This window comes from Chanodichthys erythropterus, chromosome 12 (assembly GCF_024489055.1).
Source record: "Chanodichthys erythropterus isolate Z2021 chromosome 12, ASM2448905v1, whole genome shotgun sequence".
NCBI lineage: Eukaryota > Metazoa > Chordata > Actinopteri > Cypriniformes > Xenocyprididae > Chanodichthys > Chanodichthys erythropterus.
The window spans coordinates 27,432,482-27,447,047 of record NC_090232.1 but is presented as its reverse complement, the minus strand read 5'-3'; the positions used below and the strand labels follow the sequence as shown (position 1 = coordinate 27,447,047).

Here is a 14,566-nt window from a genome sequence, read left to right as displayed (position 1 = left end):
GTATGACAGATGTAACGCTTTTATTTTGTTTTTCCTTTTTTATTCAAAATATTCACAAACTTGCTTACCATGTCATCAACTATCTGATATTCTGATTCTCAAATATGTGTAAGTGAGTGTGTTTTGTCGTTTAAAAACCTAAATAAATAATCTTGATCTATAATGCGAGATGGGCGCCGCCATGTTTGTTTTGCGCAGCTGTTCAGAGAGTCCTGTCAGCACGTGAATTCATCAATTTCTCCCGAAATCCATGTAAGTATATGGCCAGTGATCTGGGAGAAAAATAGAGTAAACTTTATAGTTACTTACACTATGTGTATCTGATATGAATAAAACACTTCTGCAAATTATATTTGAATTGATTGTTATTGCTGCTTGTGTATTTTACAAACTCTAAATGTATTGTTTTACTAGTACTTACGTATATTTAAATGTCTGAAACCTAAAATAAACATTATGTTGTTGAAAACACTGCATAGTTGTGATATATGACAAGCTCTGAGCGCGTACGTCTCTGGGTCAGCGCCAGCCAAAGCGCGAAAGCAGTATTTGAATCTGGCAGATAAGTGACGTCTCTGAACATTCTAAATCCCTATATGGGACCATACCGCTGATAAATGTTAAAAGAGATGGGCACAAAAACAACCAAATTTCCTCCCGTTTGTCACGCCCCAGTTGTCAGGTCTCTATTCCCTACCAGTGGGGCGCGCCCCACACTTTGAGAAACGCTGATCTATACCCACACCCATAAACATTGGCTTGAGTTAATCATACAAACACATTCGTTCATTTCAATACACCAGTAAAAAAAAAAAAAAAAAAAAAAAACATCTCAGTTCACAGTATATACAGTATTATGGGTTATTTTCATGAAAAGTATCCATGGAATGCTTTTGAGACAATAATTTACACTCATCCCTCAGTTTTCATAAACGAACAGGGACATCAAGTATGCTTGTAATAGCAGATTATAAGTCTTACACGTTTAATTAAAATATTTGGATGAAATTAATTAGCTACAACATGTGATGTTGTATATTATATGTTGATTTAGTAATTCTCTCTGTGTCTTGGTTCATCAGAGAGTGACCCATGACATGGACATGTGCTACGGGATGATGGGAAGCCTGTTTCGCAGTGGCTCTCGGCAGACTCTGTTTGCATCTCAGGTGATGCGTTACGCTGATCTGTATGCTGCCTCTTTCATCAACCTGCTCTACTACCCCTTCAGCTACCTGTTCAGAGCCGCCCATGTGCTGGTGAGAACACACACCCATAAACACACACCCATAAACATAGGTTTGGATTAGTAATCTAAATACCAATAGTTGATACCAAGTTCTATGCCCCAGACTAATAACTTTAAGTTAAATGCTAATATCAATTTATTTATTTCACTCTGCAGCGATGCATTAAATTGATCAACAATGACAGAAGAGACTTTTCAGTTGTTACAAAAAAGTGCTCTTTTGAACTTTCTGTTCTTCACAGAATTCTGTTTCCACAAAAAATAAGCAGCACAACTGTTTTAAACATTGATAACAATAATAAATGTCCCTTGAGCACCAAATCAGCATATTAGAAGGATTTCTGAAGGATCATGTGACACTGAAGACGAAGATAATGGTTGCTTTGCTCTCCAGAAATAAATTACATTTTTAAATATATTTAAATAGAAAAGAGGTACTTTAAATTGTAATAATATTTCACAATATTTCTGTTTTTATTGTATTTGTGATCAAATGAACGCAGGCTTGATGAGCATAAAAGACTCAAAAATATTTTTAAAAACCTTATTTGAACGGTAGTTCTAGGTGTAGGCGTAAGAGTAAGTTCCAAATAAAGTCGGTCAGTACTAAAAATAGAAAAGCCTGGAATGGAAAGATATTGTTACACTTTTCTAAATCGAGTACCAACTGGTTCTGAAATACCAGCTCTGCCTACACAAACACTTCCTTTCAAGCCTACCGACACACACCCACATTTCTCCTGTTCGCTTGGTTCTCTCTTCTATGCCTAGTGACCTATTTAACGTACCTGTTAAACATGTTGTTGTTTTTTTAACTTTTGCAGTCTTCTCTTTTTCCCAGATGCCCCATGAGTCCACAGTGGAGCACGCCCACGTAGACACAGAGACAGAGTCTCCTCTTGCCACACGCAACCGCCACTGTGTGGACTGCAAGGACATCGACTGCAAAAGAAACCAGCTCACACGCTCCATTAGCGAAATCAAACCGCCCCACCTGTTCGCTCAGCCGCCACAGGAAATCACACACTGCCACGATGAAGATGATGATGAAGAGGAGGAAGAGGAGGAGGAAGAGTAGATGTTTTTGGCCTATTCTAGGGTAAAGATTCATAGGATGATGATGATAGAGTGATGATGATGATGATGATGATGATATCGAGTGAGGTAGAAAAGGAGGAGTGGAAGTATGAAGTAGACTATAATTGCCAAACCAAGCTCAAAAAGCTGTTCATAGTACCAGAGTTCAGTTCACCCTCCAGTAAAGATGACTAAAAAGAATGAACGAAAGTTTGTTCAAAAGAACATCGGATGGTATCTGGAATCGTTTATCAGTCACTATATATAAGCACATGTGATAAACATCCAATGGAAACGCAGCAGAAGGACACTCATGAGTTTACACGAGAATGTCATGTATGTATCATACATGTAGCATGTTGGCTAACTCTTGCATTAACTTTCATACAAAGACTCGAACTTTGTTAGGACGAGTGTTCATGTCAGTTATTGGATCCTTACAGATACACAACTTAGTTTTTAGGTATGTTCTAGTCAGATTTTACTGTTATTTTATAGTTTTTATCAGTTTAGACACAACTTTTGAGTAGCCAGTCCATCCAGTCAGATTAGCTTGGTTACTACCTCCAGCAAAGGCTGTATCCAATAATTGTCCCTTTGAAAAAAGTGTGTGTCTGTGTGTGTGTATGTTGGCAGAGTGTCTGTGTTGAAGTTCTGCATGTGTTGGGAATCTGAATGAAGCACAGAAAAACCAAAGCATGGTTCATTGTGACGTGCGTGAGGAAATGCGGCCAACACAAGAACCCTGTTACTTGGCAACAGCATGTAGCTGCTTTTTTTATTTTTTTTTTAGAGGTTTGTTGTTAACCTCTTGTTTTTTTTTCAGCTTTTTTCATGCAGACATTTTGGCTAGTGCTACAGAGTAGTGAACAGATTCCTCTCGTGTTAGGGTTCACATAGACGCAAAATGAGTCCGAACACACAGACACATCATTTCACTACCTGCTCTAAACGGTTATGATGTCACAAAAAAGATATACTGTATTTTTATACTATATAAGCTAAACAGAACGGTCTAGTTTTGTCTCAGTCGTTATGTGCCATTAATATCTGCCTGACAGAAGACAGATGCAAACTATTCAAACATCATATATACAGTAAGTGACCTTGATATGCAAAAAAAAAAAAAAAAAAACTTATAAAAAACTGTGTTTTATGGCCTGAGGAGCTTGTCGAGATGTATCGGTCATTGAGAGAATACTAGTAAAATGAAGTTAACAGCTGGACATTCTGAAACTGAGAAAGAGAGTGCTGTTGCTCTGGTGACTGTTTCTATGGAAATTAATGTAGTCCTGGCTAATGTTTGAACTCTGTTGATGGTTTACTCCCATGTGGACCAAAACGGTGTTGAGAAATTGTGTTTTGATTTAGCTTCAAGGATCCCATTAGACACTGTTAGGTGTCCCCACAGTAAGTATGTGGAGTTTTTAAGAAATGAATGTCTTGAGTGTTACGGTGGTACACGGTTTAGGAAGCGGGTTTAGCTCTGGGAAGTATTCCAAGTGCATGAAACAGATAGATTAGGATGGTTAGTGTGACTTTTATATACATTATTCTAATATAATAGTATGTAGGATCTGATTGAATGAAGCTACCCAATCCATAGTGCAACATGTATTACTTGTATGCATATTGTAACTGTATGTTATTTTTATTTTAGAGAATGTAGTTTTTCATGAGTCTGACTGTCAGTTTTCAAAAGGGAAGACCAAGTAGGTCTTGTAGTATAAAGGTTTGTGGTGAGGCACAAAAATAGTTTTCTAGGTTTTCAAATGTCTCTTTCAAAGAACCAGTTAAACAAGTTTAGAGATATTTTTAAACGTACAAATTCATTTTATCTGTGTCGATTTCAGTTTCAATATAGTTTAAAAACAACTGGACATCCTAAAATGGGGCAGCTCTTTCAAAATATACCTTGTTCTTGGTCCCAGTCTTTAGAGACCACAGTTTAGAGAAAGTGTTTGTGTCCTGGTAAAAAAGAAAAAAATTCAGCATTTCTCTTTCGTCTGTTTTCATTAGCTTTTTATACAAACTCAGTATTGTATCTTATATGGCTGGCTCCCTGGACATGGATTAAAACTAGTCCTGGGCTAATTTGCACTGGTGTTGGCCGTTGTCCTTTTTAGTTGTCTATGCAAGGGAAACTGGCTTAGATTATATAATATATAATTATATAGGTTAAATAGTATAATAGAAAAGGCATTGAGTTTAAACAGTATTCATCCAATTATCCCAGTAGTCGTTATCTTTGATACCTCCTTAACGGGTGAAGATCTCATCGGTTTAGTTATAGATAGCATTGTATACATCTGTTTCAACCAGTGTTTTCATATTATATTTTGGCATAGTTTACAGTATAGTTGTGTGTTAAACATGCCAATAACTTACTAATATACTGAGTTTTGCTCCTTTCTATTTTTTACTTTTTCCTAATTTCTGAAATCTTTTTTTTTTAGTTCATGATGAAGGCAAACAATATTTTTTTTTTTCTGATTTTTATTAGCTTTCAGATTCAAAGATGCAAAACTGTTGTGTCTGTAAAAGAGATCGAGCAAAATAGCCATGGCATTTATTAATCCGATTTCTTTTGTTGTCGATTTTTTGTTTAGGGCATGTAATTACATGTCTCCAAATTTCAGTTTTGCTTCATGAATTATGATTTATAGAGTTCTAAACTTATACAAATGGGAAATTGCATTGCAATGTAAAATAAAGATAATTTTCCTTAAAAAAATTCACCATTGGTCTCCTGTCATGTTTACTTCTAAGAGCATATGACTACACGTATTCCATAACAGGTTTTCTCCACTCTAACATGGCCTGAGCAACAGGACAATACGTCAGCCACTTGGATTTCTATAATTTGTCCAAAATACCGCTCCATGTCTATATGTACTGCATATTTAACATTAAACATGGTATAAAACATTCCATAAAAAAAAGTCATTTGTCTATTCATACTGAAAGTAAAAATCAACAATCACAGTCAATCAGAATATATTATGTTTAATATGCAAAACAAGTGCAGAAAGAACACAGTACCATAGTGAAACTGATGAATGTTTAATAGCACTTTTCTCTAGAACCATTTACCTCCCTAGGGTTTACATTTTAGTTACAAAGTCGCTACAATTCATTAACAAAGCAAATTAGAAAAAAATGTAAAAAGCCAGAACCTGTATTTAACCCCACAAGAGCATCTTTCTAAGAAAAACAAAAACAAAAATCAAAGTTGGCTTTAATTTACTAAATAAAGCCCAACAATCTCTGATCTCACCTCTTATGTAAAATCTTTGGTATAAAGAGCATCAGTTTTAAGATTAAAACCTTTTAGGTTTAGTTTGGCTAAATTGTTAAGACTGTAGTGCCAAGCAGTGGCTGTCTGTGGTACTGACCCATGTATAAATAATAGAATAAATCAAGAAATGCATTCCTGTTATTTATCTTTTGTGGTTCAAATAACCATTGGAACACATGAAAACATCTAGGGTGAAATCTTAAAAGCTGCCTGAATCAGATTTACCACAAAGTCTGACATTGTAGAAACAGGGTCATGCAGCTGCCACCTATAACATATAGGAATAGTTATTGTAATGAGTTATATGCTGTTTGGGGCTCTGAAGAAATGGGATTGCTCAAAAAACATTTCTGCAAAACCATACTGCCGCTATTGGTCACTAGGAGTATGGCAAGGGCTCACTTTTGTGATGTTTTAAAGAGAAAACGTAAATGGTTTATCGTTAAAACAAATTTGTGTTCATTTCTAAATACAACTATGCATAGCAGGAGTTTCCAGTGTTCATATAAATAAGTCAACATACAGACGTAAAGGTAATACAAGTAGAGCCATTTAAACTGAGCGGGGGAGCCACCTCTCTAACAGACGTGATGGGTAGAACAATTTAATGTAGTAGTTGTTTTAATGACATCGTAAAAACTCATTTTGTTACGTGCTGGATTCAGTTAGGAATCGCACGGATTCTTATGGATTCTCCCTTGCATAAAGTCCTAACAGGTCTTTCGTTTAATTGTGCCTCTGATAGAATTAAACTTTTAAAGCAGACAAATAGGACCTGCTCATCCTTGAAAGTGAATCCAAAATATCAAATATACAAACATGATACAATATATGCAAATAATCTAAAATTTACAATACAGTAATCATGATAAATCATATTTTAAATAAAATGTGTTTCATTGCACTTGTTAAAAAAATTAATATGATTTTTTAAAGGCAATATAATGATTCATTAAAAAAAAAAAAAAGGTACTGTGGAATATTTCTGAAATATACATGTAAAAGACCCTCACCAGTACATATACAATCAGGGCTTGACATTAACACCCGCCAACCTGCCAAATGTGGGTAGATTTCAGCAGTGGCTTGTAACGCAGTCACTCCTGCTAGCCACTTTGGCAGGTTGAATTTTATATAAAATATATATTTTTCAATTGTAGTCTTTTAAAAATGCATCTGAAATAATAAACTAAGTGCAATGTAGTGTTGTCAAAAATGTTGATTTTTTTGATACATATCGATACTGAATTATCTGAAATGCTTCCAAAACTCATTTTCTGCAAAACAGATACACGATACCAGCTGCGCTTTCTCGCTCTCTCATCTCTCCGACAGCGAGTTGACACACAAACCCGCCTCCCCTCACTCACTTGTTTCATTTGCTCTGGAATCTTGTTAGTGTTACAAGGCTTGAATTTCGGTGTGGGATTATGCATCATTTTACTGATTCCAGATCCAGATTTTGTGCTCACATCCAAAGTGCACACACATAAAGCCACTCCTCAGTACTATATTGAGTTCCTTTTCACTGCTTATTGAGCTTAAACAGTCAAATGCACACAAAATAATGTCAAAATGGCATTTTGAGAGAAAACTGAGTGAAAATTGTAGCCAGTGAAAATGCAGAGTGGCTAGTAACTTTGAAAAACCACTAGCCACAGTGGCTGGTGAGCAAAAAAAATTAATGTCAAGCCCTGTATACAATGATGTCTTTGAAACTATGTATATATAGCATGTGCATGATATCAGTGACACTCATAGAGGCACACACATACACATGCACAATGTACAGAGAGGTGTTTGCATGTGCTGACAATTATATCCTCAGACATGCATGTATATACAAAGGCATACAAAATAAATAAATATGTGAGTATAATGCTCTTGGTTCACGGTTTCCTTCAAAGCAGTATTTGGAACAGTCTTTGATTTACCCTATAACAGCATCTGCCTGGAGTATTTCTTTTGTGTTTGTGAACATCACGGGGCAGTCTGAGTGTAGCTGGAGGGGCTTGTCAGAACACAAGACTGTCCATCCTCCAAACTCTTTGGCTGGGGGACATAAACACTGTGGTTTATCTGAAATCTTAATGAGACCGAAGCATGTCACTGGACTATCCCATTTTGCCTTGGGTCAACGCAAGCTCTGGCCCCAGTAGTACTGCACTACCAGATTAGAGTCGTTTGGGGTGGTGAGGCAGCTCTAGGGTTCTGCTATTGGCTTCGCTCCACCACCCCACTGAGGGCTAGATGGCCCCCTCACTGTGTCCTGTGTGGTTCGACTTGTTGTGGGCGACGCAGTTCTGTGTCTGGTTGAACAGAGCGGTGGTTTCATCGGTCACTCTGTCATGGAGCTCTGTCAAAGTCATTTCAATTTTGGTGTACTCGCTCTCTGAGGACTGTGGCGTCTTGTCAATACGTGATGCCATGACGGCGTTCTGATACTGCTGCCGTGTTACCTGACAAAACACACAGAAAAGGGGGTTACATAAAAAAACAACTAAATCATGTATTTTTACAACATGTATTTTTCCATGTTAATCAGAGATTTGTCTTAACCAGCTCTGACAATACGCGAAAGCATTTTTTACTTTAGAAGCAGTTTCTATTTCTGCAACGTTGCAGCTGGAACAACAACATACAATGTTTGAAAATGACAATCTCAGGTACTGATTACGTGCTTTATTTAAAAGGGTCTATTGTGAGTTTAAATATAATCTTACATGACCGTTACAGCCATACTGAAGCAACAATGGATAGTTTACTTCTGATCTTGCAAATAAATTAAAGGATACAAAGATTTATTCAGACAAAGATTATATCATATTTGATACACACATTTCTAAGGCCTCTAAATTGTCAACATGATCAAAACTTTGTTAAACAACCTGTTGCACACAGTCTTCTACATGCCTTCTGTTGTCTAATTGATAGTTTATAGTTTTTAGCAAGTAAAAGGGCTGTTAGTATAATCGTAAAATGTCTCAGGTCACGCATATAACCATGGTTCCCTGAGAAGTGGAACAAGACACTGCGTTCTCTAGAGGACACTTTGGGGAATGCCTCCAGAGTGACCGATGTCTGAAGCACGTTTAAACGCGACAATGTAATTGGCCGACAACAGTCTGTGATGGCACTACTGGTACAACTGTAAGTATAAATGGGCACCTGTATTAAACTTAATCAATTTTTCTGTCTGAAGGAGTTGTAGACAGGCAGGCCTGGTGCATGGCTGACCCTGTGAGTATGCTGGAGTTTGTATCCTAGGGAAATTGCCTATTAAAAACCCCACAAGGGTGGTAGTTCCCTCTGGATTCTGGATAATTGAAGGAGCCTCACACTTAAGGGACCACACCTCTGGGGGAGGTAGCTAGGACTTCATTACCACAAGGGAGCTGCCTACTTTTAAGACCCCGATAAGGAGAGGCAGCTGTAACCTTGAACTTTAGCATAATAGAAAAAGGGAGCCGCCTGCTAAAAACTTGGAGACGGCTGCCCAAGATAATTATAAGGGGGCAGCTACTTTCTCATACATAAGCTCCCCTTACCTTGGAGATTGCGAGCGCCCATAAGCTTTGTCAAGGACCTTGCTTAGAACCCATAATGGGGAAGGTGCATTCATTCTACCAGCCTCAAGGTGGGCTTCCTGAAGCTTACACAAATTTAGGGAAGCCCATGCCATGGCAATAACTAAGGGAGCCTCCTACTTAAATCCAACACTAGGGGGAGGAGGCTACCACCTGTTGGTATTAAAAAACATCCTTAAAAGGAACCCCCTCAGGGGTGAGGATACTCCATGAAAACCCATGAAAGATCTGCCTGCTTAAAAACTCCAACTTTGGGGGAGGCAGCTACCACTTCAAGACCTAAGAGAGCTGCCTGCTTAAGGGTCCCGCTATTAGAGGGAGGCAGCTTCCCCTTAGTACATTGCAATGATTTGTGAAGGGGCCGCCTGCTTAAAATCTGGGGAGGCCTCTAACAGAACTACTCTCTATAACAAGAGGAGGCCTAGCAAAGCTCTAGCTGAGCCCAAGGGATGGAGGCCTCAGCACTCTGTCCTGCGCCTGTCAAGGAGGCTACATAGAGCCAGCAGCTTGACACAATATTGGATGAAGCTCAGAAGAGTGCAGGCCTCTAACAGAACAACTCTCTATAGCGAGAGGCGGCCTAATAATTCTTCAGTTTAAGTATAGTACAGTAGCCAAGGAGGCTCACAGAGAGCCTGATAACTTGGCACCACAACTAGCCTTCCTCGGAGGGGATAGGGGGCATATATCCTGCCCCCTATCTCAACTCTTATCCCTTAAGAGAGAGTCAAGCCTGGGTGGAACCAATTACAGTGAATGCATCACAAAAAGAATTTAACCTCGAGCACACTTTGTCAAACATCAGATTCTCTGAAAAAAATCATACGAACTGGATCAACATGCACATTCCAAAATTTCTATATATCCTAATTATTGTTAATATGTAAGTCATTATTTCCAGGAGCTCATGGCGTCTACCTTTAATTAAACTGCTAACAGTGACTGTAAATTAAATTGCCAAAATGATTACATTCTTAGCTAACTGCATTCTCTAAATTGTAATGTTGACATGCATTCTCTGTAAAGCTGCTTTGAAACGATATTGTGAAAAGCGCTATACAGATAAATGTGAATTGAATTGAATACGAGAACAGACACAGATACATCGCTATGAGTGGCTTAAATTCCCTCTAGGGTCGAACATGCTCATACAAACAACTCTTGTAGTCAGTCTCGTGAATGCGTGTCCTACATCTCTCAAGAATAGGGGCAGCGCAAAAGATGCTTTCCATTGAGAAATCCTCACAAAACGCTTGGCATATTTTCTTCATGATATTCACATTCACACGTACACAAACAATAATATATGTGCCTGTTTATACTCATGGTCATAGTGACGACAGTAGTGATGACATCACGGACTGTCGTCAGTCAATGACATTGTCGCATTTAAACACGTGCTTCAGAAACTGGTCACGCTGGAGGCATTCCCCAAAGTGTCCTACAGAGGACGCAGTGCGAGTTCCCATTCAAAAGGGAACTGTCCATCTTCAGGTCGTGGTACGCATGTCTTTGCTGATTTTCATAATGTAAATGTGAGAATACATTTTATATTATCAGTAATATTTAAACAGGGCTTAAAAACGAAAAAAAAAAAAAAATCCTTCTGTATTATTAACATTCAGAAAACAGTTTGATTAGAAAAAATAGCGGTTAATAACGTTATTTAAAAAAAAAAAAAAAAAAAATTCCATGTAGCCTACTACCACTAACAATAATAATAATAATAATACGTACAGCAATTTATTTAAAGAAACAAAAACAAAGAGAAACTTGTATTTGCCGTCTTAGCCAATAGGGTCTACAATTATCTTTTAAAACAAGTTTCTGTCCAAATGTAAACCCAATAAACCAAAGTAAAAACTATCAACGGTTTATAAATTATAAAAGATATTGCTTGCTGCATGGTTAAATATACCGACGCTATTTCGGAGATGAAAAAAGATAAGTTGCATATACGTCACATTTTATTATTACATAATAATGTAATAATAATGTTAATAATGTAAATTACCGGTAAATAAAGTAAAATGTTTACAAATAGCCTTTGTAAACATAAATTATCAACAAAACTGCCCTGTACAAATCCAACTGTTTTCATTTTCACAACATATTTCGCAACAGTATTTTATTTTAATATTTAACAGGCTGCGAGTGATAAATAAGCAATGCAAGATATAAATAAGCAATGCAAGAATTTGTGTGTGCGCACAAGGTGTTTTTTTCCTTCTAAAAAAAAGTCAACTGTATTCTGGAATTTATGGTCATACATGTAAACGCATGACATCATTCATACATTTACAAAAGACACTCAAATAACGAAAACAAGCAGAATGTTTCAGTTTTCTTTCCTAGATCTTTGGAGTACACCATAATGAAGCAAAACTCATTTTCTTTTGTTTTGTTAATCTGTAGACCTAATTATTTAAATTAAATATATTTTGCGTAGCCTATATGCCTAAACATTCCTTTTTGTTTTTATATATGTTATGTAGCCTATAGTTTTATTGTTTTATCCGTTCACAGAAGCGCTGCAGGTGCATGATGTGACGTTGTGTTAACTCATGTTCTACTATCCTGCAATTTTTACTGGTTTCAAAACACACAACAAGCTGCATATTACTTTTCACTTAAATGTAGGCATAATGCTTGACAGTTGGTGACATATATCATCAGAAAAACTAATGCCAGTGCATTGCCATTGTGACTTACCTAACCGATGGTGACCTGACAGCTGAGCCTGAGCGTGTCATAATATTATTATCCAGTTAATGGCCATTTCAAATTAGCGTTTGCGTTCAGAACGATTTCTGGTTATGTTCTGGACAAAGTTTCATTCTTTTCTGGTTCAGAGCCCTGTATTTAAAGATGAACACTTGATGGGCTGAAGCAACCTACAGTAGGTTTACTTGATTTTTTTTTTTCCTCATTAATGTACACACAGCACCCCATATTGACAGAAAAACACAGAATTGTTGACATTTTTGCAGATTTATTAAAAAAGAAAAACTGAAATATCACATGGTCTTAAGTATTCAGACCCTTTGCTGTGACACTCATATATTTAACTCAGGTGCTGTCCATTTCTTCTGATCATCCTTGAAATGGTTCTACACCTTCATATGAGTCCAGCTGTGTTTGATTATACTGATTGGACTTGATTAGGAAAGCCACAAACCTGTCTATATAAGACCTTACAGCTCACAGTGCATGTCAGAGCAAATGAGAATCATGAGGTCAAAGGAACTGCCTGAAGAGCTCAGAAACAGAATTGTGGCAAGGCACAGATCTGGCCAAGGTTACAAAAAACCTGCAGTCGGGAGATGGGAGAAAGTTGTAGAAAGTCAACCATCACTGCAGCCCTCGACCAGTCAGGGCTTTATGACAACGTGGCCTGACGGAAGCCTCTCCTCAGTGCAAGACACATGAAAGCCCGCATGGAGTTTGCCAAGATGGTGAGAAATAAGATTCTCTGGTCTGATGAGACCAAGATAGAACTTTTTGGCCTTAATTCTAAGCGGTATGTGTGGAGAAAACCAGGCACTGCTCATCACCTGTCCAATACAGTCCCAACAGTGAAGCATGGTGGTGGCAGCATCATGCTGTGGGGGTGTTTTTCAGCTGCAGGGACAGGATTGGTTGCAATCGAGGGAAAGATGAATGCGGCCAAGTACAGGGATATCCTGGATGAAAACCTTCTCCAGAGTGCTCAGGACCTCAGACTGGGCCGAAGGTTTACCTTCCAACAAGACAATGACCCTAAGCACACAGCTAAAATAACGAAGGAGTGGCTTCACAACAACTCTGTGACTGGGTTTAAGTCAGGGCTCTGGCTGGGCCATTCAAGAACAATTGAGCATCTCTGGAGAGACCTAAAAATGGCTGTCCACCAACGTTTACCATCCAACCTGACAGAACTGGAGAGGATCTGCAAGGAGGAATGGCAGAGAATCCCCAAATCCAGGTGTGAAAAACTTGTTGCATCTTTCCCAAAAAGACTCATGGCTGTATTAGATCAAAAGGGTGCTTCTACTAAATACTGAGCAAAGGGTCTGAATACTTATGACCATGTGATATTTCTTTTTTAATAAATCTGCAAAAATGTCAACAATTCTGTGTTTTTCTGTCAATATGGGGTGCTGTGTGTACATTGATGAGGGAAAAAAATGAACTTTAATGATTTTAGCCAATTGCTGCAATATAACAAAGAGTAAAAAATGGAAGGGGGTCTGAATACTTTCCGTACCCACTGTATATTTATATATTTATTTTATGTACTGTAAGTAGTCTGCTATACTGTTATAAAGATCTCATCAATTTACATTTAAAGCTATCTGAATCTTCCTTTTTTTAATAAATATGCAACATATTGGCATCTTAATTAAGATTTTGGTGTTTTTTTCCACCTCGAGTACATACACCTATATCATACTTTGAGCCATAAAACTTGATGTATCAAATACGATACTCAAAAAATAAATATGTAATAATATGTTTTCTCTGATTTTGAAAGTTTAAAGGAACAATTCCATTTTTCAGACACAGATTTATATTATTTCAGGTTCCATGAAGAGTAGGTGTGAAACCGATTGTAGTTGATCCGTGATATGTACGAACCATGCCCCACAGTTCGGAACACGTGATTTGCGGATTTATTGCATTTAACCATTGTATAGTAAAAGTTTTTCATGTGCACTTATTTCTAAGTCTTGCCAATTTAAAACACTCAAGCGTTTTTAAAACATTCAAGTGTAAGAAGAGGCAAAAGAGATCTCGATTCTCAATCAGGCGTTGTACACATGTACACACTCAAAGCATGCATGCACATAGAGGCGCCTTTCAGATGGCACGTGAACACATAACCGAGCTCGGACACATACAGACACAAAATGATCTCAAAAACCCATCTCAACAAGTATTCTTGTATACAGAAATCAGATGCGTTTCATCATATTCGTTCCATGCATTCGTACATTGTTTCTGTGCATTTAGTGACAGCAGCCTGTGGTATCATAGTACTTAAAGTGTTCTTTAAGTAATAAATTGGAAGCAAAGTTTAATTTGTCTCAAAACCCCCATTTTTATTTGTATTTCATTATTTTAAAGACAGCTCATTTCATCAGAGCTCATGTTAATGACCACCAAGTCAGAGCTCATGTCTCCATCTGCCACAGACACTAAACCAGTGCCCACACATGTCACAGACCCCTACTTAGTGCCCAAGTTCACATCTGTCCCAGAGCCAACACCTAAATCCACATCTGCCATTAAGCCACAGCCAAAGTTTGTAATTGAGCAACAGTCTATGTTAGCCACCGATCCATGGCCACAGTCTACCACTGAACTACAGCCATT

General features: G+C 37.7%; 2 protein-coding genes across 7 annotated transcripts in view; one reads left to right on the top strand and one right to left on the bottom strand.

Moving 5' to 3' along the window:
* Nucleotides 1–5,069, top strand: part of nt5c2b (5'-nucleotidase, cytosolic IIb) — a 32,932-nt gene extending 27,863 nt beyond the window's left edge. For 2 of the 5 annotated variants that reach the window (XM_067404949.1, XM_067404954.1), the window contains 2 exons: nucleotides 1,083–1,259; nucleotides 2,091–5,068. In XM_067404949.1, the coding sequence (XP_067261050.1) occupies nucleotides 1,083–1,259; nucleotides 2,091–2,327 (414 nt within the window). In that variant the 3' untranslated portion in view covers nucleotides 2,328–5,068. Of the gene's footprint in view, nucleotides 1–1,082; nucleotides 1,260–2,090 lie in introns of all 5 variants that reach the window. The other 3 variants (XM_067404951.1, XM_067404953.1, XM_067404950.1) reach the window with 2 other exon arrangements.
* Nucleotides 5,070–5,293: 224 nt separating this feature from the next.
* The window catches only part of cnnm2b (cyclin and CBS domain divalent metal cation transport mediator 2b), a 41,997-nt gene continuing 32,724 nt past the window's right edge, over nucleotides 5,294–14,566 (bottom strand). For both annotated transcript variants that reach the window (XM_067403564.1, XM_067403565.1), the window contains one exon: nucleotides 5,294–8,083. In XM_067403564.1, the coding sequence (XP_067259665.1) occupies nucleotides 7,871–8,083 (213 nt within the window). In that variant the 3' untranslated portion in view covers nucleotides 5,294–7,870. The remainder of the gene's footprint in view (nucleotides 8,084–14,566) is intronic.